At 46.8% G+C, this 27,699-nt stretch overlaps 1 protein-coding gene across 1 annotated transcript; it reads left to right on the forward strand.

Moving 5' to 3' along the window:
• The first annotated feature begins 425 nt into the window (after positions 1 to 425).
• Rp9 (RP9 pre-mRNA splicing factor) lies at positions 426 to 26,991 on the forward strand. Its single transcript, XM_055601468.1, has 6 exons — positions 426 to 720; positions 12,497 to 12,527; positions 13,815 to 13,944; positions 22,136 to 22,227; positions 25,470 to 25,531; positions 26,423 to 26,991. The coding sequence occupies exons 1-6, from the start codon at positions 593 to 595 to the stop codon at positions 26,619 to 26,621; spliced, it is 642 nt and encodes a 213-aa protein (XP_055457443.1). The 5' UTR covers positions 426 to 592; the 3' UTR covers positions 26,622 to 26,991.
• The last annotated feature ends 708 nt before the right edge of the window (positions 26,992 to 27,699 follow it).

The raw sequence follows: 27,699 nt of genomic DNA on the forward strand, positions 1-27,699 counted from the left end.
ACCACTGTACCTCACCCAGGCACCACCAGCCCAAATATATACATGGAATTAAAAATATTTTCTCTTTTTCCTTTGAGAGAGGGTCTTCCTGTGTGGCCCTGGCTGGCCTCATCCTCACAGGTCCTCCTGCTTCTGCCTCCTGGGTGCTGAGACTAAAGACTTTTGCTACCTCGCCCAGCCACAAATACTTACAACCTTAACAATATTTAGGACAGCCAAGGCTCCACAGAGAAACCGTGTCTCGAAAAACCAAAAAATAAAATATAAAATAAAATAATAAAATAAATGAATAAATCAAAGAGCAAGCGAGCCAAGGAGCCCCAGAAGTGGGTGTGGCCTTCAGGTGACTTGCAGCACCCGGAAGCCCGCAGGCCCCGCCCTCCGCGCCCCTCCCCTCCCGGCCTCGCTTCCCGCAGGCCCCGCCCTCCCCGCCCCGGCCCTCCCCCGCTTGGGCTCCCGCAGGCCTCGGGGGCCGCCGGGGCCTGGCCGCGGGTACCCGGCTGGAGCTCGGGCCGGTGGGACGTTGGTGGGCTTGTGCCGCGGGGCGGAGGGGGCGAGTGTCCGCCTCGTCCCAAGCCCGCCTCTGGTGGCGATGTCGTCCGGGGCCGGGTCTCGGCGGCAGCGGGAGCCGCCGGAGCACGAGCTGCAGCGGCGGCGGGAGCAGAAACGGCGGCGGCACGACGCGCAGCAGCTGCAGCAGCTCAAGCATCTGGAGTCCTTGTGAGTCGGCGCGGCCGGGGACACGGGGCCGGGCTGGGGGCGGCGCGGGCCGTCGGCGATCCCGGCCGGAAGGACGCGGGGGGGGGGGGAGGCCGCGGCGACAGTGGCGCAGGCGGCCGCGGCGCCCCGAGGCCGGCTTCTCGGCCCCGCGGCTCCTGGGCGCCGACTTCTACCACCGACGGCCCCGGCGGGAAGCTCCGGCTGGAAACTGCAGAAGACACGCGGGAAGGCGGCGGACCCCGCAGCCGGGCCTGAGGGCGCAGCCCAGTGACCTCCGGCGCTTGGGGTGTAGAGTTTTGGTAGGAGGAGGGAAAGTGGCCGCCTCTGGTCCACACAGTAAACCAGGAGGAAAGTCAGGACCAGGGTAGAGCACGTTGAGGACAGGAAATTGGGGGAGAGGTTTACTTCGTAGGGAGACAAGTCCGTCTGTCTCCTCCCTCGCTCTGTCTCTCTCGCTCTCTCACTTGTGTGATTCCTCAAGTGCCATCCACCTTGGTTTCAGACTTGATTATTTTATTTTTGCTTGACACGCCATTGGCACGTTAAGTTTGTGTTATTTCCTTTCTTCGATGTTGGTGTTCCTCATTGTTGAGCTTTCCCTCTTATCTCCTTCCCAACCCCTTGTGTCCTTCTTAAGACAAGCTCCCATGTGATCCTCCCACCTTACACTCCCACCAAGCCTACAGCATGGCTTCTTAAAAAGGTTTCCACATGTGACCCCTTTTACATAAGAAAATTTTACACCGCTGCAGGTGTATGGGCATATAAACTAGGGGATACATACATGTCAAACAAACATTTACTGATAATGAGTCATGAGGAAACTTGTTTAAAAAACAGTTCTTTTTATACATACAATTTTACCATTTCTTAAAGAGAGAAGCAAGTTTGCATACTAAGGAAATAGATGCACTTGTTTGTTTCCACACAGATAGTTCATTCGTGGCTGGATATTTGAGTGCTGACAGATGTGGGGCATCTCCAGCATTTTGCAGAGTGGCTCTGTATTTTGATTTTATGATTGTTAGCACTTTGACACCACTATCACTATGCACAAGTACATGGTATATAGTAAAAGTACATGGTATATTAGTAAAATTATTTTTAGGGCTATTTCAGAAATTTGAGAATTCTGTCCTGAACAAAAATTGAACGTTTTACCAAAGGTTTATTTGATATTATGTGTATGAATATTTTGCATGCATGTATGTACTTGCACCACCTGCAACTTGGTGCCAGATGAAGCCAGAAAACAGCATTGAATTCCCTGGAACCGGATGAGCAGTTCCAGGTGCTGGAACCCAGGCCCTGGGGCCCCTGCAAGAAGAGCAAATGCTATTAACTACTGAGCCACCTCTCCAACACCACAATTTTTTATGAAACTCAAGACAGAAACTTCAGCAGCAGTTTTTAAAACCGAATACACTGGGCCAGCAAGATGGTGGAAGAGCCCTGCCATCAAGCCTTACGACCAGGGTTTAATCCCCACAACCCACATGGTAGAAAGCAAGAACTGACCTCTAGCCTCTACACTGATGCCTTGGCACGTACATGTACATATAAATAAACAATTACATAAAGTGTAACATAATATTCTAACACTTTACTACAGGAAAGTAATACTAACTTCAATGCTTACAACCCAGCAATGGGTAATAGGGAGATACTGAAAGCCTGTGTTTTCCATGATTGAAATATCACTGGTATTCGAACCTACTTCTTCAGAATTTCAACATGTACCAAAGATGAGCCGAAACATCCAGCCCTGTAGATTGAACTCCTGCCCGACTCTTGACGTAGGCTTTCCAACTTACTGACACCTACAGTTACTGAAGCCTCTCCTAGAAGCATGGAGAGCCCTAAAAACTCAGGGTGTGAACTGTCGAAATAAATACATTTGATGATCTTGATTCACCTATTGTGAGGAGCAAGGGTTTAGTGACTCTGTACGTAAAACTCTTAGCAGTTGGTGGGAAAATAAGAACAACAATGTTGGCTGGTTGCTTCTAGCATCTCTGGGGACAGTGACAAAGGAAAAGTATGATATAATTGACTGGCTCCAGAGGCACATAATAGTCTTAGTGTGGCTGGAAGAGGGTCCTCTCTTCAGCAGCCATAGAGCTCAAGTTGTGGAAAATGAAGCCAAAGCCCTCAGTATCAGAGTGGCTGGATTACAGCACAAATTCAAGTTCTGCCTTTGTGGGGGTGGGAGGTCAGCAGTTAAAGTAAGGAACTGCATCCTGCACTTTGTTGTTATAAACAAAAAATGAAAATCCCAGCCATTCTATTTTACCAATAAAGGCTCGGGAGCCAGATGCTGGGGTGAAAACTTGCTAGCTCAGCGAGGGAGAGAAAGAATCCAGCTGACCTTCTCAGCTCAGGTCCGGGTGGAAAAAACCCAAAAGACTTACTAGCCCAAACTGACATCCCAGGAAGAAAAGGCAAAAGGCTTGCTAGCTCAAAGCGTCCCCCAAAATAGCCAGGGAGCTGGACAGGTGAAGCCTACGCTAAAGCCAGAGCTTAAGCTGAAAGGCCTTTTTTACTTCTCCATTTTGTCTTAAATAACACTCAACTCAAAGTCCCTTCTACTTTTTAATCCCTGCTAGCTAGTTTCTTGTTCCACCTCTTGACCTAGGGTTAACTTTATTAAATCCTGTGTACAGAAAGCTCTTAGATTAAAGGTGTGTGCTAGGGCTGAACCACACCATAATCACCAGATAAACAAACTTCTTGGATTAAAGGTGTGTGATAGGGCTCAACCACACCAAACAAGAAACAGGGTTTTACAGTTCATAATTTTGGGGTTCACAATGGGATCAAATATCCTGTAACAGTACTTGTCATGGAGATGTGTGAGAGGACTCTACTGAGGCTGAGGATTTTGAAACCTCAGATTCTCAAGGGTTTATCTCTCCACCCTTAACAGAGAATACATCTGGGACTGAAGAGCTGGCTCAGTGGTTAAGAGCAGAAACACATCCATACCCGGCATCCCCTGTAGTAGTGCCCTCTTTGCAGTTGCCTAAAGGAATTAATCCTTTAGTGTCTGCTGAACAGCAGTGACTTTCTTGAGGAGATGCCAGGCTAGATACTAATGTCCCTCAGGCCCATTGGTAGTTGCCTCCAGATCTATATCCAGACCTAAGGCAGGCTCCTAAAGTGGGGATAGAAAGTGTAGTGCATGAAGAGGCGCACCATACCACTAAAGAGCTTAATGACTTTGCTAATTCATTCAAGCAGAAGTTTGGGGAATATGTGCGAGAATGGATTTTAAGGGTAAGGGAAAATGGTGGAAAGAACATAAAACTATATCAGAATGAGTTTATTGATACGGGCCAACTGAGTGGAGATTCTAGGTTTAATACAGAAGCTCATACAGTTTTAAAAAGGTGTTAAAAGTTTGATTGGTTGGCTGAAGCATTTGTCAAAAGATGGCGTACTGAAAAAAAGTTGGAGAGCCTCATAACCCTTGGCTTAATGTTGGTGAATCTAGAGTGGGTAAACTGTGTAAAACCTAATCCTCCACAAATAGGAAGGCCCAGAAGACACCACCTCCACTAATCATGTAAGATGCAAAATGGTGAGGGGGCATCAGCTCATAAGAACTTTATTGTTGCTCTTTCCTTGTAGTAGACCTGATAGTTTGAGACATTGCTGCTCAGTTAGATGAGTTAAATGTGACTAGTTTACCTGGGCCCAGGAGTAGCAGAGGCCATGTGGCAGCACTGAATTATAGTGAGCATCATAAGCAAAACAGTATCCATAATGGCTGGCCTGTAGTGGACATCACCTGCAAAGTGAATTTTGTCGTGATACGATTCCTGCGGGCCTTTTGTACTGGCTAATCAGAGTCTTGGGGAGTAAAATAGATAAGAAGTCTACTGCCTTTTGTTCTTTTCGAGACAGGGTTTCCCTGTGTAGCCTTGACTGTCCTGACCTTGCTTTGTAGACCAGGCTGGCCTTGAATTTACAGTGATCTGCCTGCCTGTGCCTCTCCAAGTGCTGGGATTACAGGCGTGGGACGTTTCACTGGTTTTTGTTTGATTTATATTGGCAGAATTTTTAAATGAAAGATAAGCTTCACTGGATTCTGGCAAGAGGGAATCTCGACCCATGAACTGATTTCCATATATGAGGCAGTTTGCAGAATAACTTGAATGAAAGGATGGCCAGTACCCCTAAGGAAGGACCTTGTCAAAATTCCTAAGAGTTTTACTGTTAGCATTTCTCTCATCCTTTCCCATAAGGGCTTATAGCTTTTTACAAGGGTAATCGTGCAATGGGGGAAAGGGAACAGACTTTCCAGGGTGTATTGGATACCTGTGGTAAATTGGCAGTGATTGTAGGAGACCCCAGAAAGCGCTATGACCCTCCAGTTAAAGTAGGGGCTATGGAATCAGGTAATTAACAGAGTTTTTGCTGAAGTCCAACTCACAGAGGGCCCCCAAACTCTCCTCTATTTTTCCCATCCCAGAATGTGTAATTAGGATAGATATACTTAGAAGTTGGCAAAATTCCTACATAGATACCCTGACTTCTGGGGTGAGGCCTGTCATGATTGGAAAAGCCAAGTATAAGTTGTTGGAGTTGCCTCTACCAGGGAAAATAGTGAACCAAAGACAGTATTGCAGCCCAAGAGGAGTTACAGAAAACAATCAAGGGCTTGAGAGATGCAGGGGTGGTGATTCCCACCGGTCTCCCCTCACTCTGCCGAATGGTTGTGCAGAACACAGGCGGATCGAAATGAACTTAAAGTTGACTATCAAAAACTTAATCAAGTAATAACTGATATTGCACCTTTTGTACCAGATGTGTCCTTACTTGAGCCTGGTCCATGGTTTGCAGCTATTGATCTAGCAAATACTTTTGTCTCAATACCTGTCCTTAAGCAGCACCAGAGCAATTTGCTTAACAGCTGGCAAGGCTAGCAGCACCCCTTTAGAGTTTTACATCGAGTTTTACAGGTTTATTAAGTCTCCAGGCCTGTGTCGTAACTTAGTTCAAAGAGATCTTGATCGTGTCTCTTCCACAAAATTTCACACTGGTCCACTATGTTGATGACATTGTGCTGGTTGGACCAAGTGAGCAGGAGGTAGCAACCACTTTGGACTTGTCACATCAGGGAATAGGAAACAAATCCAACTGAAAATCAGTGGCCTTCTGATTGGTGACTCTTCTAGCACAGTGGTGTGGGCATGCAGAGATATCCCTTCTGAGGTGAAGGATAAGTTATTGCCCCTGTCCCTTCCCACCACCAAGAATGCAGCACAGTGTTTAGCGGACCTACTTGGATTCTGAAGACAACATATTCCTCCCTTGGGTGTGTTATTCTAGCCCACATCCCAGTGACTCGGAAAGCTGCTGGCTTTATTTGGGGCCTGGAGCAGGAGAAGGCTCTTTCAAGACGTGCAGGCTGCTCTACCACTTGGACCTATGATCCAGCAGACCCATTGGTCCTTGAGGTGTCGGTACAGACTGTTTGAAGCCTTTGACAGGCCCATATAGGTGAATCATAGTAGAGACTTTTGGGATTTGGGAGCAAGACTACCATCATCTGTAGAAACTGTTCTCCCTTTGAGAGACAGCCCTTGTCTGTTGGGCATTAGTGGAAACTGAACATTTGACAGTTGGTCACCAAAATACCATGTAACTGAGCTGCCCATCAGGCATTGGGTATTATCAGACCCATCAAGCCATAAAGTTGGATATGCACAGAAACAATCCATGTCAGTCGGAAGTGGTATATACATGTTCAGGCCCAAGTCAGTCCTAAGGGCACAAGCAGTTTACAGGAAAAATTGCCCAAGTGCCCTGTGGCTTCTCCTCCTGTTACAGTGCCTTCTGCACTCAAGCATGAACTACGTAGGTCGTGGGGTGTGCCCTGTGATCCGTTGACTGAGGAAGAGCAGGCTTGGGCCTGGGTTACTGATGGTTCTACACCCTTATCAAGGTGTTGCTGTCGTTGCCCAGTGGGCTTGTGAACCAAGTGCCATGTAGCAGAGGTGGAGGTGATGTGCGGCCTCTAACATGGATCTCCACTCACAAAGGCTGACCCGGCTACTGCTGCTAAGTGCCAGATCTGTCAGCAGCAGAGGCCACGAGTGAGCCCCAGATATGGCACCACTCCCTGGGATGACCAGCCAGCAACCGGGTGCCACGTGGCTGCATTGGACCACTTCCTTCATGGAAAGGCCAATACTTTTTCGTTACTGGGTTAGATATTTATTCTTGTACATAACGCTTCTGCCAAAACTGCCATCTGTGGACTTACACAATGCTGTATCCACCACCACAGTATTCAGCAAAGCATTGCTTCTGACCGAGAAACTGATTCCACAGCCAGAGCAATGTGGCGATCAACCCATGTTCATTGAATCCACTGGTTTTACCATGTTCCCCACCATCCTGAAGCAGCTGGCCTGAGAAGAGTGATGGAATGGCTTTTTGATGAAATAGCCATTTGAAGACACAATTAAAACACTAGTTAGGTTCAGGGTTCTCCAGAGGATGGTGGAATGAATCAGAACCCATGATAGAAGGAAATGTGACACAGTGTCTCCCATAGCCAGGAACCATGGGTCCAGGATTTAAGGGGTTAAAATGGGAATGGTTTTACTCACTGTCACCCTAGTGACCTCCTAAAGAAATTTTTGCTTCCTGTTCTGACACTTTCAGTTCTGCTAGCCTAAAGGTTTGGGGGATGGGAGACTGCTGGCCTCAAAATTTGGGGAGCAGTTTGTTGCTCCTGCTCGGAGCCACAACCAGCTCCACTGACCTGGAAGCTCAGGCTTCCTTCCCCCTGGCTTGGGCGTCTGATGCCCTTAAGCCAGCAGCTAGGAGAGGAATAACAGTGTCAGGCGAGGTGACTGGTCCAGGTTGCCGTGGGGAAATGATGGCTTCTCCACAGTGGAGCAAAGGGGGATTGTCTCTGGAGGGCGGGAGATCCTTTAGGGAGTCTCTTGGTGCTACCATGTCCTGTGAGTAACGCCAATGGGCAAGTACAGCTGCCTAATCCAGGCAGGCTGACAAAGGGCACAGACCCTTCAGGAATGAAGATGGGGTCACTCCTCCAGGAAAGGAGACACACCTGAGGCGCTTGCTGAGGGTGGAGGACAGACAGAATGGGTAGCAGAGGAAGGTAGTTAAAAATGCCGGCTGAGGCCGCATGACCAGTTGCAGAAGCTAGGGTTATAGGTTTATAATCGACAAGAGTGTTTCTGTCCTATTTTGTTAAGGACATGTTTGTACATATCTGCACATATATTAAGCTACATTTTGTTTTATTTCTTCATCATGAATATAACAATTGATTGAGATAATATCACTGGTTATTATCGTATTTAAGTAATGATACAATTAAGAGTAAGCATTCCTCCAAAGACAGTGCTGCCCATTCTAAAATACACAGTGCATTTGTGATTGTATATCACATAGTTACATCAGGTTAGATGGAATTCTGCCCTGGTTATTGTTTTCATTTAGACATTAAACATGATATAAGAAAATGTGATTGATGTCAAGTTGACAAGGGTTGGACTTGTCATGTCTGATCTTGGTTGTCATCTCGACTGCATCTGGGATCAAATAATCACAGCTGAGTACAGCTGTGGAAGATTTTCTTAATCACGTCATTTGAATTAGGAGTGCCTACCCTAATCTGGCCCACATCTTCTGGTGGCAGTCCACATAAAAGGCCATATAAGAAGGACGCTTTTGCCTCTTGCCATTACTCTCTGTCAAGTTCATCAGTCCTGCTTTGGGGCATTCCTTTGCTGTTTAAGAACCTCCTTCTTGAGGATTACAGCATAGACTAAGGACCAGCCGAGACACCCAGCCTTGTGGGCTGCATAACTCCTGAATGGCCTTTCCATTGCCGGATAGCCACTGTAGAAGTGAGACCACAGCAGCCAAGCCTTCCTAATGTCTCGCCACTGTTTCTTATTTGCCCTTTTTGCAGTTTTGGAGACTGAAGCTAGGGCTTTGTGACACACACACACATATGTATCTATTTTATTAGTTTTGTTCCTCTAGAGAACCCTGACTAATACAATATCTAATATTTCATATGCTAATTTTTTATAATTTTTATTTTTTATATTAATCATAGGTTATTTACTTTGTATCCCAGCCGTAGCCCCCTCCCAGATTCCCTCCCAGTCCCACCCTCCCTCCCTCATCTCTTCCCTGCCCCTTTCCAAATCCACTGATGGGGGAGGTCCTCCTCCCCTTCCATCTCACCCTAGCTTATCAGGTCTCTTCAGGACTGGCTGCAATGTCCTCTTCTGTGGCCTAGCAAGGCTGCTCCTCCCTCGGGGGAGGGGGGTTCAAAGAGCTCACCATTGAGTTCATGTCAGAAATAGTTGTTTTGAGCTTTGGTTTGGGGTTTTTGTTTGTTTTTTTTTTTGTTTTTCAAGACAGGGTTTCTCTGTGTATCCCTAGTCATCCTGCAACTCACTTTGTAGACCAGGCTGGCCTCAAACTCAGAGATCACCTGCCTCTGCCTTCCGAGTGCTAGATTAAAGGCGTGTGCCTCCACACCCGGCTCTGGGAGTTGTTTTTCAGAACACCCTATGCTTGTTTCAGTAGTGACTGCACTCGTTATTTTTCCTCTGCCCCCCCTATTGCCACTGTGCTGCCCTTTTGTAATATGGAGGCTGAGGCTAGGGCCTTGTGAATTTTCGGCAAGCACTGTAATACTGAGCCATATCCCTAGCCCTCCTTTTATTTTGTTTTGAAAGGAGGTCCTGCTAAGTAGCCTCCTATGTAGGCCAAGTAGCCTGTGAATTTGCCCTATATCTCTGCCTAACAGCTAGATTCATAGGCTTGCACCATCCTCCCTGGCTTCCTTATGTGTTGATTTCCGGCTTAATCATTTGTTCATTTGTTGTGTGTGCGCGCGCACACGTGTACCCCTGCAACTTGCATGGGGAGGCCTTTGATATCATTCCTCGGGGGTGATCCAATGACAGGGTCTTCATTGGTATAGAACTCATCAAGTGGACTAACTGGTCAGTGAGCCCAAGAGGTCTGCCCATCAGTCCCTCCCAGCCTTGGGTTTGCAGTGTGTACCAGCATGCTCAGCTTTTATTTCCTTTATATAAGTTTTGGGGGTTTAACTCAGGTCCTCTTGCCCACAAAACATGCACTTTCCTGACTGAGTTATACACCCCAGCCCGTACTCTTGTTGTCTGGATATTCTTGAATCTCTATGTTTGATAGTGAAACACACTGCATGTTAGCCATGGTATCGTGCACTAGGAAGGCTGTGTATGAGGATTGTGTTGAGTTCAAGGCCAGCTTGGGCTACACAGTGAGCTCTAGGCTACCTTTGAAAATAGAGTGAGACCTTGTCTTTAAAATAAAATAAAATAAAAATTTTTTAAAGAGAGAAAGAAGGAAGATGCTCATTTGGGGGCTGTTTTGTTTTGAGACATGGTCTCTGGGTAGCCCTGGCTGTCCTTGAACTCTCCGTAGCCCTGAGTGACCTCAAACTCCACCTGCCTCTGCCTCCTGAGTGGTGGGATTAAAGTTTTCGTCCCTATACCCAGCTTTTGTTTGCTGACTGGCAGCTTCAGCGTAGGAGGTTTGGGCTGCTGGCTGCTTTTTTTTTTTTTTTTTTTAATCAGTTTCCCAGTGTCAGCAAAGAGAGGCCTTTTCAAGGTTCTCTGCAAGCATCTTCCATCCTCTGCCTCAAGTTGAGGATGTGTTTGGCCACCAGGAATCTGGGGTAGCATGAACCAAACTTAGAACTATGGATTCTCCTTAGGACAGGCAATCTCCTGGTTGTGAGGAAAGAGAAAGCTTCAGCCCCCTGGTGCCCATACTCTACATTCCTATGATCTGAAGACTTTGGCTTCCTCTAAAGAAGTCTAACTTCTTTCTATTCCCCACGCTTACTGAAATCGGGATTGTTCTTTGGATTCAGGTTACCATGGCTTTATTACTTTTTTACTGTCATTTTAAATGCTCTGGGAGGAAGACAGATGTGTTTATGGAAGTCAGGGATCCATGCTGAATGGGAAGCAACAGCGGATTTTTACAAATGAGTTCATTTGTTCATGTTCAACTGAGTCCCAAGGGGCCACATCACTCCTTCTTTGCTTTGACCTTAGGCTCCTGAAGGTCCTGAGTCTGTTGTCCATCCTTTAGGTTTCTCGTGAGCTACCTAGCAGGCATCTTGCCTCTGCATTTCCTTGAAGGCAGCTGCAGAAGCACTTTCATGGAATGGCATGTATTTAATGAATGCTTCAAATAAATCCTACCGAACATTCAACAGGAAAAGTAACTTAAAGTGAGGCGGCAGAGATGGCTCAGCAGTTAAGAGTACTGCCTGCCCTTGCAGAAGACTCAGTTTTAATTCCAGGTACCCACACAGCAGCTCACAACCATCTGTACCAGATCTGATGTCCCGCTGTGACCTCTGCAGGCTCCAGGAATACATGTAGTTGTCCCCAAAGACCCAGGACTGTAATCCTAGCATTCGGAAGGTTGAGATGGGAAAATGGCAGCTGTGAAGCCAGTGTGGAGAGAGAGACTGCCTCAGAAAGCATTTATGCATGTTTTAGTTCATGAGTGAGTTTGGGGTCCATTTGAGATGATTTTCCTTTCTACCTACTTTGGCCATTTCTCTCCTTAGAACAACTTAATACATGCTCAGTGATATCACAGTAAGACTTCAGGGTAAAATAAAGGTTTTACCATTGTCTTTAAATCTTAAGAACTAGCTGAAGATGCGCACTACGCCTGCAGTTCCAGCGCTCGGGAGTCTGAGGCAGAAAGACTGACATGAGTTCAAGCCCAGCCTGGGCTGCCGAGTAAGGCCGTGTCTCAAACAATAACAAAATTAACTAGAGATATAAATGCCTTTAAAAAAAAAAACTGTTTATATTTTTTTTCTTTCTTTCTAACTTTGGTCCTGGAGATTCAGTGCGTAGCTAAAGAGCCCAGGTTATACCACCCATCAAATTGGCCTGTGGGAAAGTGTGGGGACATTTTCTTGATTAATGATGAATGTGGGAGAGTCCAGCCCATGGGGAGGGCCAGTGCCACCCCTGGGCGCTGGTTGTATAAGAAAGCAGCCTGAGAATAAGCCATGGCCTCTGCCTCAGTTCCTGCCATGGGTTCCTTTACTCCTTGGCTTCACTCATGGAGAACCTAAGCTACCTGTAAGCTACCTTAAACCCTTTCCTCTCCAGCTTGCATTTGGTCGTGCTGTTGGTGAGAGCAACAGAGGGCAACCTATGCCAACCCCTACAAGTTGTTCTTCCCCCATCTTAGAGCAGAAAATAAAGTCATTTCCCTGACCCTTAGTCTGTTTCCTTGTTTCTCACACCTAACCGTCATTTTCTTCTGAAAACCTCTTAAGCCCCGCATAAAAGAAAACAAGGAAGCACAGGTCCTTGTGCTTTGTCTGTCCCTTCGGCCTTCTAGCGATGAACACTTCCCTGGGGTTAGAAAGGTGAAGTACAGACTGAAGTGTCCTGGATATCACTCTGGAGTGCAGCGGGATCTGGAGAGCCTGAATGTTGGTCTGTGAGCATCACAGTTCTTCTGTGCTGCCACCTGCCCCAGATTTCAGCACCGAGTCTGGAGTCTGGAGTGCATGCCATGGACGCGGAGGGCTGGCGGGTGTCTGGCACGGCCTGGTGCGGCAGGGGAAGCCTCTGAGGAGGTTGGGTCCTGATCTGCAGCAAGCCTCTGCTTTGCCCTGTGTAGATGTGCGGTGCTTCCTGTTGACATGTTTGCTGAAGGCTGCTTTCTGTGCTTCTTTTTCTAGTTACGAGAAACCTCCTCCTGGGTTTATCAAGGTAAGCCATTGCAGGCTTGGTCACTCTATTAAACATGCTTGTGGGCTTAGTGATTTAGTGGGGAAATAACAGTGTGGGGTTTTTATCTTTTTCAACCTCCTTATATCAGTGGTTCTCAGCTTTCCTAATGCTGTGATCGTTTAACACAGGTCCTCATGTTTTGTTGATGCCCAACCATAAAATTACTATTTTTTAACTGCAATTTTGCTACTATTATGAATAGTAAATATCTGTGTGTGGTTTTTTTTTCTGATGGTCTTAGTTGACCCCTGTGAAAGAGCTATTCAACCCCCAGGGGGTCATAGCCCATAGGTTGAGAACCACTGCCTTATATGAAAACACTGTCTCTTTCCTACAGATAACAGGTAAACCATAATTTTGGACTTTGTCACAAAGCCTGTCCTTCCTAGACATTTAACCAGCTGTCATTCCCTGTCCCAAGGACCAGTATAAACACACAGGAGTCCCTGACCTGCCGCTCTCCTTCTGTCTCTGGCAGTATCGTCTAGAAGCTCTGCTGTCCATTTTTCTTGTCCACCTCACTCAGCCATCTCAGTACATTTAGGCTTGGAGTCTTGAGTGCCCTCAGCAGAAGAGGCCTGAAAGGACACACCCGTAGCCTTCAGGGCAGGGACCCCTGCAGCCTAGAAACAGAGGCTGGGTGTTTCAGTAGGCAGGGACTCAGAGAAGCAGCCAAAGGCCAAAACACTTTGAGTAAAACAACGTTAGAGGAACACTCCAGTTCTAAATAGTTATTGGCTGGTGAAAATCCCCATCAAAAACAAAGGTGACCTTTGAGAGAAAAGATGAGGACAGACTCCTCTAAGGTTGCCTTCTGACTCCACCTGCATCATGGGAAGAGTTCGCCTTCTCCCCAAAGGTGTCACTTCTTTAGATCTGTTTTAATGTAGCAGTCAATCTAGTGTTCCAGAATGCCTTTCCACCTTCCACAGACTAAAAAAGTGAAACCTTTCTGACCATTTTATGTCGGAGTGTGGAGGTGACAAGTCATTCCTGCCTGAAGCCCGCGCTTCATAGCGACTTTCCTCCAGTCGAGGCCGAGCTGCTTCTCTGTGAAGTTCTCTCCCTGATAGTTTGTGTCCCCAGTTCCTGCGGACCAGGTGGGCCTTGTCACCCAGTGAGACGAAGCCGCACAATGGTAGCCTCTCAAGCAGGAAGCAAGGACAGAGTCCTGTTTTGTTTCTGTTTTGATGGGTTTGGTGGTTTCAGGTTGGTTTTTTGGTTCTGGTTCTGTCCTCTTGTTCACACACTATTATCTTCCTGTAGGAGGATGAGACAAAGCCAGAAGACTGTATACCAGACGTGCCGGGCAATGAGCATGCCAGGGAGTTTCTGGCTCATGCACCAACTAAAGGACTTTGGATGCCACTGGGGAGAGAGGTCAAAGTTATGCAATGTGAGTGTGCGTTTGTGGCGTGTCAGGCAGTGTACCTCTGCCATTAAGATGCATGTGGGTGGGTAAGTCGTGAGCAGGTTTGTTTGTCCCACAGTTCCGGTGATGCAGGGTCTACATAGCGGAGCGTCAGCATCCCGGGCTCTCAGCCCCGTGTGCATCGTACCTGACGGGGAAGCAGAAGGGAAACACATGAAGGAAATGTCTCCAGAGCTGGCATTCCTGATCATGAGGATTTAGTCCACGATTAAAACCCGCCTTGAAGCTCTAAGCTCCACATCTTCAAGGATTCTCTACCTTGCACTCCCACACTGTGGATCAGGCTTTGAACACGTGAACCCTTGTGGGACAGATCAGATGCAAACCAGGCAGTTTGGATCCTCTATACACATAGTTGGTACGCCGTGCTTTACAGTATCATACCTCTTCTTTTTGGCTTATTCTCTGCACCACCGCTGCCCAACCTGGCTTCTTAGTTTTTAAGTCAGGGTCTTAATAGCCGGGCATGGTGGCACACACCGTTAATCTCAGCATTCAGGGAGGCAGAGGCAGGTGCATTGTTGTGAGTTTGAGCCCAAGCCTGGGCTAAAAAGCAAGTCCAGGATAGCCAAGGCTACACAGAGAAACCATGTCTCAAAAGAAGACAGCATCTTACTACGTAGACATGATTGCCCTTGAACTCATGTTGAAATCTGTCTTTCAGCACTGGGTTCAAAGCTGTGCTCTGCCTTGTCAGGTGGTAGTACTGTATGCCTTTAATCCCAGCACACAGGAGACAGAAGCAGGCAGATCTCTGAGTTCGAGCCCAGCCTGGTCTACAGAGTGAGTTCCAGGACAGCCAAGGCTACACAGAGAAACCCTGTCTTGAAAGAAAAAAAAAAAAAAAGTATGTGGCTCCACATTTGACCCCAGGCTGATTTTGAGCTCTCAAGCCTCCTGTGTTGGTATATGTTAGGCTCCAGAGGAAGCCACACAAACCATTCAGACACCAGTCTCAGTTATTGAATGCAACACCCCAATACTGACCATGGTCAGGGACACAGCGGACTCAGTAGCCAAACTGTGACATTCACCTGTTTTTCAGAGTCAGTTTATAAAGGCAAAAAACGGGGATGAATGGTGAAACAGAGTGGTCGGCTCTGACTCAAGTTGTTTTGCCAACAAGAAGTTCTAGCTAATCTTGAAAGTGTGCCTGGCAGCTGAGGCCAGCTGTGCTTATAGTTGGGGAATTTCTAGGAACAACAAAGCATACGGTTTATGGTCAACCTGACTTTATTCAGAGCTGTTGTACAAAGGAGATTCTTTCATACCAGCAACGAGCTAAGATGATGTGGCTGGGGGGCCTGAAACAAAAATGGCTATCCTTACCCTACCCAAAAGGGGCAGGCCTCAAAGGTATGTTAGGCCTGTATCACTATGAAGGTTTTAAAGAAGAATTGTGGCTCTGCTTTAGAGCGTGTGGCCAGTAGGTATAACGTCTTTATTACCCGTACTGTTTGTGTGGTATTCAACTTTTTCCTTAGAAACTTCTTGTACCTTCAGTAACTTTCTTGGAACGACTCTGAAAGTCTATATTCTCTGTAGTGTGTGGCTCAGTTAGCTAGTGGTCAACTAAAAAAAAATTGTCAGGTACTTCTTCAATTAATTAATCTAAGAAACCTACCTTTATCCAAGGGGAAGAAGGGTGTATGTGTATGTGTGTGTGTGTGTGTGTGTGTGTGTGTGTGTGTGTGTGTGTGTGTTAGGATATGCCTTCTCAGAGTTGGCACAGTTTAGATCTCCGCTTCGACTTGCTCTCCTCTTCTGGTCAGGCCTTGGTTTGTTGTCTGATCTTCCTGCTGTAGCCTCCTGAGTAGAAGGCTTCATAGGTGCATCACCACGCTCACTCAGCTCCCTTCAGTCTTTAAACCTCTTATCTTCCCAGGCCTCAGGTCACAAAGAAGTGAGAGAACTGGATTCCTAGGGTCTCCCCAGTGCCTGTGCACTTCACAGCTCTTCACAACAGGATCATGTCAGGACTTGTGAGAGCCTCCTTTGAGTGTATCAGTTCCCAGCGGTTCTCTGAGTGTTTGACTGGGTTCTTGTTTGCCCATTTGATAACCAACCTGAGGATGTGGGTCCTAGTTTGCTTGGGGAGGAAAGCATTTATTTTGCTTATGTATGGTGAGTCACAGTCCCGTGAGAGAAGTCAAGGCAGGTGCTCAAAAAGGCTAGGAACCTGGGGCTATAGAGAAATACTGCTTACTGGCCTGCTATCCTTGGCTTGCCTACCTGCTTCTTTCTTTCTTTCTTTCTTTCTTTCTTTCTTTCTTTCTTTCTTTCTTTCTTTTTTTTTTTGAGTCAGGGTTTCTCTGTGTAGCCTTGGCTGTCCTGGACTCACTTTGTAGACCAGGATGGCCTCTGCCTCCCTGAGTGCTCTGCCACCCAGCTCAGCCTGCTTTCTTATATTCAGAACCACCTGCCAGCCCAGCCTAGAAGGGAGCACCTCTCACAGTGAGCTGGGATCTCCTGTATCAGTTATTAGTCAAGAAAATGCCCTACAGACTTGCTTACAGGCCATTTGATGGAGGTGTTTTCAACCAATGTTCCTTTTCCTAAAATGGCTTAGTTTGTGTCAAACTGACATAAAAGTAGCCAGCATGGCCTGGATGTTAAACAAGCCACTATTTTCAGCTAATATTCTGAAAGGTTGCCGTTCCTGTAGAATGAATGCTGTGTTTAGGCAAGTAACTACAACTTATAGGTGTGGCTGTACCAGGGATCTTTGAGACAGTCAAACAGTGACAGTGCTGTGTGGCTGTGTCTTCTAAGGAGCTTAGGCCTCATTCTGACCTTCATCAGACTGCTGATTCTCAAGACTGTTAAGGACCTAGGACAAGAAGACTGGGAGTGGCCCAGTCCAGATACCTGAAGTGGCACTTCTCACCAGGGTTGGTGGAGTTCCTTAGATTGATGTATTGGAAGCAGATATTCATGTTACACACACACACACACACACACACACACACACACACACACACACACACAACAGAAATATAGGGAAAGTAGGTCAGGAAGGCCGTTGCTGTTTATAAAAAGGTGTCCCATGAGCTAACCAGGCTATCAGGCTCACAGTGGCAGTAAGTGCACTTGACTTTTAGTCTAATGTAGGTGATGACTGTGCCCTCCAACCATTGGATGGAGGCCAACAGACAGGCTTTCCTGATTGGCTAGTTTTAAAAGGATGGAAGCACAGGAAGTGAAGAAATCTGGGAGGGAGCAGCAGCTGGGGCTCATCGGGTTCCTGGAATGTTTGCCAGGCCTTCGGATAAACAAAAGTTCTCCAGGTGGAGGAAGCTGAAAGATTGGAGTAAAGTTTACCAGGTAGGGGGAACTGAATGAGTTGAATGCCAGGTTGGGGCTGGAGAGGTGGTTCAGCAGGTGAGAACCTGCCGCTCCCACAGAGGACCAGAGTGGGGTTCCTAGCACTCACGTAGCTGGTCACGAGCTTGTAAGTCAGGTTCCAGAAGAGCCAGTGTTCTCTCTCATCTGCCTGCACACCCACTACCTACACGGGCCACAGACATCTGTGCAGGCGATACAACCTAAAATAAAATTCTACAAAGCTTCACAAGATAGGGCTGGTTTATGGGATGTTAACTCTTAGTGGGCCAGGGACCTTTGATTAAAAACTTTTTTTTTTTTTTCTCACAATGAAAAGCCTGTGACTAATTTGTAAAAATCAAAAAACAAAACAAAAAACGTTTTGGACAAATTTACTACTATTTTCATTACCTGTCTAGAAAATTTTTAAAGATTTATTTTTTATGTTTTTTTAATTATGTGTACATGTGTGGTAGTGAGCAGGTATGCATGTGATTGCAGATCCCTTGAGAGACCAGAAGTAGTTGAGCTACCCAATATGGGTGACAGGAACCAAACTGTGTCTTTGACAAGAGCAGTATGTGCTCTTAGCTGCTGCGCCATCTCTGCAGGGCCCCCAGAGTTATTCTTGTTATTATTAGTTATGTGTGTTCTCTTAAGCTGGAGTTGTCAGCTGCCCAACATGGTCCTCTGTAAGAGTAATGAGAGTGCTTAACTACTGGGCCCTCTTTTTAGCCCCTATGCTTTTTGCTTTGTTTGTTTTTGAGACAGACTCCAATTATATAGCCTTTGCTGGCCTAGAACTTTCCATTACTTCTAAGAAAGAACAGATTGGGGCTGTAAAGATGGCTCAGCAAATAAAAGCACCCATTGCCCTTAGAGATGACCTCGGATTAGTTCCCAGCACCCACATGGTAGCTCACAACAGTCTGTAATACCAACTCAGAAGCCTGGGTGCTTTCTTCTGACTGCTGAGGGCACCAAGTGTGCATGAAGGGAAAACACTCATTGAAATAAGTAAGCAGGAAAAGACAGAATAGATTTATGAAGTTCATCTCCTGGCCCATCTTGACGGACCTCTGTGTATTCCATATTAAATGGATTCACATTGATGCCGTGTTCATGGCTTGTCGGGACTCCTGTGGTGCCCCAGCAATGTGCTCTTGTTCACATTTGCCTAGGACGATGTACAGTTTCTGAAAGCAAGATATCTTCGTATTTGTCTCCTCGCAATCATGCCTACCCAGTTCTTCAACAAATGACAGACTCTTCAGGTCCTACAAAGCAGACCGGAAAGGGAAAGAGACACACATATCCACGAGCCTGCATACTTTCCTTGGCTTTGCTGTTAAGAAAAGTGGTTCTGGGCCTGGAGAAATGGCTCAGTAGTTAAGAGCACTGATTGTCTTGCTTATTTTTCTGTTGCCATGACAAAACACCATGGACGAGGCAACTTAAAGTGTTTGCTTTGGAGGCTTCCTTCAGAGTGTGTTTCTGACCATCACCATGGGGAGTGTGGCTGCAGTAGGGCAGAAGCAGAGAACTCAGTGTCATCACAAGCAGGAGGCAGAGAACTAACAGGGAATGGTGTCCTCTTTTGAAACCTCATAGCCCAACCCCAGGGACACACCTTCTCCAACAAGGCCACACTTAATCCTTCCCAAACAGTTCCACCAACTAGGGACCAAGGGTTTGAACATAGGAGTCTCCGGAGCCATTCTCGTTCAAACCAACACATTATTACTCTTGCAGAGGACTGAGATTCCGTTCTCAGCGCCTACATGGCAGCTCACAACCACCTGTAACCACAGTTCCGGCGAACCCACTGATCTCTTCTGGCCTCCCTAGGCACTAGGCCTGAATGTGGTATATAGACACATATATGCAGACAAAACACCTATGCAAATCAAATAATAACATTAAATATTGAAATATATATAGGAAGGAAAATGTTTCTCAGACTTAAAGTCTGCAGATCCCAGTCCCCTTTCCCCAGCCTGTCTCTCTGACTCTTTGTGCTCTCTGTGCCACGGTAGCTCACTCAGGCAAAGTATGCCTCTATTGAGCTGTCACTCATCCCTTACCTGCTAACACAGCTCTGCATTCAGGTCGCTCATTCATATTGCTGAGGGGCGTAAGAGACTGCTCTGCTAACAGTATCTTTCATGGTCTCACTTTTGCTGTGGACCACACTGGGAATTACAAGGATCATCTTCTTGGTTTTGTTGTTGTTTTGTGATACCATCTCCTTATCCAGCCAAGAGCGGCCTTAAATGAACAATTTTGTTAGCTCGACTTTCCTAAGTGTTGGGGTTCTAGGTCTGCACCAACACTGCCGTGCAGCACATTCAGAACTAATATTACTTGGATGTGTGTGTGTCCACACATGCCCCTTGGCATTTTACATCTCCTGAGTTTTGCTGACACACAGCATTGGTTTAGTATGTGGCCCTTCTTCCTCAGGCGGTTTTGGATGAGTGAAGGGGAGGTTGAGACAGGATCCTTGCCACAGCATTTGCTGACCGAGAGCTCAGGGTGGGCCTGCTGTATCCTCCCTAGTCCTAGGCTTCTAGGTGTGTCTTTCTGTAAGTTCAAGTGGATAAGAACAGTTCAGAAGCCATCCTTAAAGACTCCCCAACACTCACATGAAGGATGGAAATGCCTGTCCATGTCAGTAACCATGCATTCGAGGGTGGAGACAGATCCTGAGAGCATGTTGGCTGGCCTGCCTAGCCCAAACAGCAAGTTTGTGGGAAGCCCTGTCTGAAGGACATAAAGCCGAGAGCTATCTGGCCTTGACCTGAGTCACACACTCTCATCCTTGCAAATGCCACAGAGACTCCTTTTACCACATGCTTTCTGTACTTGCTAGCCTGGGCCCAGTCAGCTCACCTTTCCAGCATCTCTTGTTTCCTGGCCTCCTTGATCAACACCCAAGGACAGCTCTCACTTGGCTCACCATCCTCGGGCCTGACTTGTCTCAGATCTGGACGGAATGGAAAGATGTGGGGGCAACTGGGACTTCATCATTGCTGTTTCACACTCCTCAGATTGCCGCTCCTAATGCTGAGTCCATATTGAGTGAGGGCCTTTGAGTTGTGCGCTTCTGTAGACTTGAAACATGTTTATATGTGTTATGTCAATTCCTCGGGCCTTCTGCTACTTCTCACTTTAAATCTCTTCAGCCAGGCGTGGTGGCGCACACCTTTGATCCTAGCACTTGGTAGGCAGATATATGCAGCTCTCTGTGGGCTTTATACCAGCCTGCTCTAAGGAGTAAGTTCCAGCACAGCAGAATTACAGAAAACAAGATAAACAACATCGGTGAAAACCTCTTTAAACACAGTTCCTCGGTTTTTCAGGTAGGTTGTGTAGCCCTGGTGGCATTTAGATCATCTGTTGTTTTGCTAAAACATGAGGCTCAAGCTGAAGAATGACTCAAGCAGTTAAGAGTGCATTCTGCTCTTGCAGGGACCATAGTTCAGTGCCCAGCACCCACCACAGCAGGTGGCTCCCAACCAACTGTAACTCCAGCGATCTCTCAAAGTGTCAGTTAATGCCATCAGAGCCACTGCTTAACCTGAAAAACAGAGAAGCTGTGTTTACAGAGGCTTTTATTGAAGCTGCTTGTTTTGTTTTTTGTAGTTCTGCCTATACAGATACACACTCAGATACGTATACACACAGTTTTTAAAAATATATTTTTGGGAGGCTGAATGGATCTCTGTGTCTCTGTGGGTTTGAAGCCAGCCTGATCTACAAAGTGAGTCCAAGACATCCAGGGCTCTTGTTACAGAGAAACTCTTGTCTCAAAACAAACAAACAAACAAAAACAGTCAGGTTAGTTATGATGCATGCCTTTCATCCAAGCACTCCAAGTGAGAGTTGGGCAGTCTCTGTGATGTTACGGCCAGCCATGGCTACACAGTAAGCCCCTGCCTCTAAAAAATGAAGTTTCCTCTTATAGAGCTTGCTACAGTGGTGTGTTCTTGAAGTCCTAGTTCTTCAGAGGAAAGGGTCACAGAAGTCTAGTAATCTGCGCCTGCAGAGGGGAGGGAGTGAGGGGGGGTTCTGTAAGGTTAGTCAACCTGAGAGATACTGCTGCCCAGTGTGGCCTGCATGCCTCTAATCCCAGCACTTGGGGCTCCGAGGCCAGCCTGCTCTGCAAAGCTAGTACAGGACAGCCAGGGCTATTACAAAGCAACACCCTGTCTCAAAACAACAACCACAAAAGAACAATACCGTTGTCATGGGGCTGGAGAGTTCAGCCATGGCCTTGAGCACTTTGAGCCGCTCGCTAGGCGACCTAAATTCCTAGCCCTCATAATCAGAGCCATCTCACAAACAAAAAGGGTTCACCCACTCTCTTTTTAATGATGTGTGTGTGTGTGTGTGTGTGTGTGTGTGTGTGTGTGTGTGTGTTTGCATGAGCTCACGTTTAGTTCATGAGCACCACATGCATACAGCAGTCCAGAGAGGCCAAAGAGTGTCTGTGGGTGGCTGTGCGCCGCTGTGGGTTTTGGGAGACACCACTGCCCCACTCTCTTAAAAATGTAGTGAAATGTACTGAGCAAATTCACATACTATGGTACTTTTACATTGGATTGCTTCACGACATTTGGTAATGGAACATTTGGTACTAATTTGACAAGATTCAAGGGATATGTAAAGAAGCCTTTAGTTACCTTCATTGTTTTCTGGGATCTTACTGTTTTCATCTGTTAATCCTTTGTTTTTTGAATTAGAGTCTAATGAAAAACTTGAATCTGCTGAAACATCTCAGTGAGGTGAGACCATATTATCTTACAGAACTGTTTCTCTTTGGTTTAAGGTTGGCGTTGCAAACGGTATGGCCATCGAACCGGCGACAAAGAATGCCCTTTTTTTATCAAAGGCAACCAGAAGTTAGAACAGTTCCGAGTTGTAAGTATAGCCTGCGCTGTCAACAATAGCAGCTGCCGCCGACGGTGAATCCATGGAGGTCACTAGTGAACCGCTCCGCACATGCAGGCCCTGGAGGCCTCCTGGCCAGACTGTCGGATGTTCACACACCCACATATGCACCATGTGACAGATAGCAAAAGGCTGCCTGGGGCTGCGCATGTAGCCCCGTTGGGAGAGTGCTTGTTTTCCAGCCCTGGCCCCACATAGAGCAAGCATGGTGGCACATGCCTGTGATGCCGCCACTGGGGAGGTAGGGGCAGAAGGATCCTGAGTTCAAAGTCAGCCTTGGCCACAAAGTGAGTTTGAGGCCAGCCTGATGTGTATAAGGCCCTGTCTCTGCAGGAAAAGTAAAAGGAGGGAAAAGACTATGATTAAGATGTTCTTTATTTGACGGGTCAGCAGTTTGAGGTGGGACAAGTGAAAGTTCGTAACTTGAGAGCTTGTCTCCGACAGGCTGGAGGGGAGGTGTGCAGCTCAGGTGGGGTGCTGCCCAGCACGTAGAGATGCCGAGTTCAAGCCACGGCACTGGAGGACAACACACAGAGAGACAGATTCCTAACCTTAGCAACACTGATTCCTCTCTCCAAGCCACACTGTGTTCAACCCTTCTTTGTAATAGTCTATATATGATTCACACTTATATGTTTTTCAGGTGAAGGGTTTTTATTCCCATGTAAGCTTAGATGCGTCTTTTGATCTAGAAGTGTGTATTTGCTCAGATGACATAAGACAGCTCTACTGCATGCTCACAAATCACCTCTCAGAGGTGTCCATTCACATCCCATAACAATTCTGCACAGTAAGGCACGGTCTGTGTAAATGAAGTAAGGCTGCTGGTGTGTCTGAAGTGGGGTCAACGGGGCCAGGTGTGGTGAACCATGCCTGCCGCTCAGGAGTGGCAGGGAGACCCTGCAGAGATGAGCATGGGGCCATGGCAGCAGCCTAGCTCACAACAACAAACACCAGAACACATTCTCCAGGGACTTGGTGGATAATGGCCCTTGCCAAGCAAGCACTGGGCAGGAGTATGAATCTCCTTCATGTCCGTGCTAAGTGGGCAGAGCAGCCCACCAGTGAGTGCTCAGAGGGTAGAAATGGATCCCCGTGGAAGCCAGCTGGTTAGAGGAGCTGTCCTGGGCGGCTCTGGGCTCCCTTGAGATACCTTGCTTCAGTGAGAAAGACAGAGAGCACTGGAAGAAGAGTCCTCACGTCAGCCTGTGCACAGGCACACACAACCACTTACAAACACAGACTGTGCACCTGTAAGCAAGCACATGGACAATACAAGCAGAAGTGTTGTGTAGACTTTGTTCAGACCTAGAGCTTGAGCCCAGGGCCTCCTGCATTCTCGGGAAGCACTGTGCACCTCCTCCTGTCCCCGCCGTAAAGCTGAGATTTTGAAGACTGCAGACTGTTAGGGGAAGGGTTCTTGAAAGCTGAGTGGACGCAGCCTGTGTCTGTGTATGATAGCACACACCTTTACACCCCTTTCCTCTCTACCCTTTTTATCTCCTATCTAGTGTTAGGGCTTTAATAAGTATGGCAGAGAGAAGAAAGGGGAACCCACAGAGTAGCAAATGCTGGCTACAAAGTTGGGTCTCAAAAAACAACAAAGATTTACACTGGCCACCTGAGTCAAGGGATGGAAGGGCCCTTGTTCTTGCCTCTTGCATCTTTTTATGGGGTCTAAAGGACAGAGGGGTTTGCTCACTAGGGGGATTGAGTGGTTCTCCACTTTGTGTGATAGACTGAGTTATGTAACCATTTTGTTTTTACTGAACTGTCCCTTCCAATAATCCCATAACTCCGTCATATGCACATACATTATGTGCAGGCATAAGATAGTAACTAAGGATTCTCCATAAAAGATTACTTAGGGGCGAGACATAGTGACGCAAGCCTGCGGTCAGTAGGGGGAAGAGGAACTTGCTTTATTTGGTAGATTAGGGTATCCACATAAGCTGGCAAGTGCGTAGCCCAAACCAAGGGAATCCCAGGTTTCTAAACTAACCTCTCTGCATGCCTGCCCCAAAGGGGGTATCGCATGTCTGTAATCCCAGCACCAGGAAAAGCAAAGCTGCCACCAGTTAGAGCTTGTTATTTAAAGTTTGGGGGTTTTGTTTTTTGTCTGATTTTGGTTTGGGGGTTTTTGTTTTTGTTTTCTGAAACAAGGTTTCTCTGTGTAGCCTTGGCTGTCTTGGAACTCACTTTGTAGACCAGGCTGGCCTCAAACTCACAGCAATCCACTTACCTCTGTCTCCCTGCATGCTGGGATCAAAGGCATGTGCCACCATGCCCAGCTTATTTAAATTTTTTTAAATGCTTTTATTTTATGTATGGGTGTTTTGCTTGCATGTCTGTGCACCACATGCATGCAATACCCAAGGAGACCAGAAGAGGGCACCAGATCCCCTGGAACTGGGGTTGCAGATGTAGATGCCATGTAGATGCTGAGAATGGAAATCATGTCCTCTGGAAGAGCAGCCAGTGCTCTTAGCCACTGACCATATTGCTAGCCCCCTCCTGTATTTCTGTATATGGAATATTCAGTTATTTCCTGTATATTCTAATGGAAGAAGTGTTTTGTAGCCTTAAAGTGTTTACAGTACTAAAGTCTGGGTATGGTGGCACACAGCCAAAATCCCAACATTCGGAAGCAGGAGGACTGCCATGAATTAGGGGCCAGCCTGGTCTACATAGTGAGTTTCCAGGTCATCCAATAGCTGTCTGAAACACAGTAAGACTCCAAAAGCCCAAATAGTAATAAGTATAGTCTTTAAGGGACGAAAATGTATTGTAAAGTAGGTGTGGGGGTTACACTTGCCATGCAGCACCCTGGAGACTGAAGCACGATCAGCACAGGGTGAGGCTCACTTTACTTTAACAAGGTGAGGCCTTGTCTCAGGGTGAGCTGGGGGGTGGTGACCCAGCACTTCAGGGTAGAAGCAGGAGGGTCAAGACATGAGGTCATCCTCAGGCCAGCAGGTTCAAAGCTAGCCTGAGCTGTGTAATAAGATTTTGTACGATTGAAAAAAGCAGCATAGCTCTGAGATAGCTGGCATCGAGCTACATGCAGGAAGCACCGTAACCTCAGCACTCCCAGGGCTGAAAGGGAAGTTTGAAAATTCAAGGCCAGTTTGGTTTCCAAACAGAGAGGTTTAACTTTTACATAATAAAGCAGTCCATGGTAACTAACCAACTGTAACCCTCTGTAACCTTAGGCACATGAAGATCCCATGTATGACATCATTCGAGAGAATAAAAGACATGAAAAGGATGTCAGGTAAGGCTGCCCTGTTGCTACAAATGTCCTCTTGAAATCTGAAAGTACACAGTGTTATAAACAAGTCTTCTAATCTATGGGGGCAGTGGATAATCACATTCCTTTAACTGAATAGCTGGGAGGGCAAGATTAATCACTGAACAGAGATGTTGGGGTAATGAGCAGTTCCCTAAATAAGCAGCGGGCATGCCTTCAGTCATGGACAATCACATTGTGGTGTGTGTGTGTGTGTGTGTGTGTGTGTGTGTGTGTGTTTTGCAGCAGTGTCTCAGCATGTAGAGCAAGCTGGCCTCAAATTGTAGACTTTGCTGTGTCGGCCTCTGGGCTGCTGAGATGAGCAGCGTATGCCACACACCTTGCATGATGGACTCTCCTGGGACCTAGATTGCCTTCAGTGCCAATGAAAGTCTGAGTTTTTGTTAACTTGTTTTTAGACGAGATTAAGGAAAGGGGCTGGATGTAGTTCAGTTGGTAGCAGGCATGAAACCTCGGGTTTGGTTTGATCCCAGCATTGTACATGCGAGGTGTTAAACACCTGTACCGCCATCACTTGGGGAGTGACGGCAGGAGGATTAGAAGTTGAAGGTCATTCTTGACTTCATATGAGTTGAGGCTAGCCTGGACTACATTGGGATCTGTCACAAAAATAAGAAGTTTTTATTTTTTCTAATTGTTTTTTTTAATTGTTTCTAGTTGGTTGTGTTGTAGCTCTTGAGACGCTGCATTGCTGTGGAACTGAGCAGTGGGAACAGCTCAGTGGGTATGCATTTGCTAGGAGTTATGAGGCCTTGGGGGCCACACGCAGATATGTAGGTCTTTATTGAGATAGTTGTTCATAATTCCCCATTCACCACTGCTTAAATGAAATATTGTTCTGGGGAATCTGTTTAGGATCCAGCAGCTAAAACAGTTACTGGAGGACTCCACCTCGGATGAAGATGGGAGCAGCTCCAGCTCCTCGGGAAGTAAAGAGAAGCGCAAGAAAAAGAAGAAGAAAGAAAAGCATAAGAAAAAGAAGAAAGAGAAAAAAAAGAAGAAGAAACGAAAGCACAAGGCTTCCAAGTCGAGTGACAGTTCAGACTCAGAGTGACAGCTGATGGCAGCATTCTCAAAATCACCCTCAAGCCAAAGAAGAGAGCCGCCCAAGAGCAACGGGGCAGGACTAGGAGGGAACACCTGGCACAGCTGTGGGTTCTCGCCACTTCCTGGTGCCAGGTGACCGCCGCAGAGCAGGTGGGCCCCCAGGCTGTCTGCCAACGGTGTCTGGTTCCTCTCCCACGACGGTCACTTGTGTCTGATTGCTTTAATAGGCCACCTGCAAAAGGAAGTAATGAAAAGACTGAAAAAGAACTCTAGGGTACTGCCACAGCTTCTGCCCTCATGGTGCAGAGCTCAGTTTCCACCGACTTTACCCTTCTCTGTGGTTCGGGATAATAAAAGTTCATGGTTTATTTTTTAAATGTAGTCATTATTAATACAGACTAAAAGCTGCATACTCCTTTTTTTTATCGCTGTTCCAGTTGACTGCCAGTTTGCGTTGGAGTTTTTCAGAAATATCTCCTGTAGACCTAAGTGCACACACATGCCTCTGATTGAGTCCACGGCCAGCCCAGGATAAGTAACAAGACCTTATCTTTAAAGGAAAGGAAGGCAAGTGTCTCATACAGCACCCTCATAATACATAGGATGTTCTGTTTTACTTTGCAACGATATAGCTCTGACTGTATAGTTCTGTCTGGCCCAGAGCTGGCTATGTACACTAGACAGGCTGACTTTAAACTCAAGAGATCTGTGTGCCTCTGCCTCCCAAGTACTAGTTTATATAGGGAGTGTGTGTGTGTGTGTGTGTGTGTGTGTGTGTGTGGTGTGTGTGTGTGTGTGTGTGTCTGACTGACTGTCTATAGGCCAGAGAGCAATCTCTGGTGTCATTCCTTAGGTATCTCTTTTCTCTTGGTCCCTTACTGGCCTGCAGCTCACCAAGTAGGTTAGTGTGGCTGGCCAGTGCAGCGAGGGAATCTCCTGTCCCCACCTGCCAGCACTGGATTGACAGGCACACACTGCTGTGCTTGTCTTTTTCACATGGATCTCGATGCTTGCCCTGGGGCTCTTTGTATACATATGGCTTTATATGCTAACTGTCATGTTCTTAGCTTCTTAAAATTAACAGT

Source organism: Psammomys obesus, unplaced genomic scaffold (genome assembly GCF_907164565.1).
Source record: "Psammomys obesus unplaced genomic scaffold, mPsaObe1.curated_primary_1811, whole genome shotgun sequence".
Classification (NCBI taxonomy): domain Eukaryota; kingdom Metazoa; phylum Chordata; class Mammalia; order Rodentia; family Muridae; genus Psammomys; species Psammomys obesus.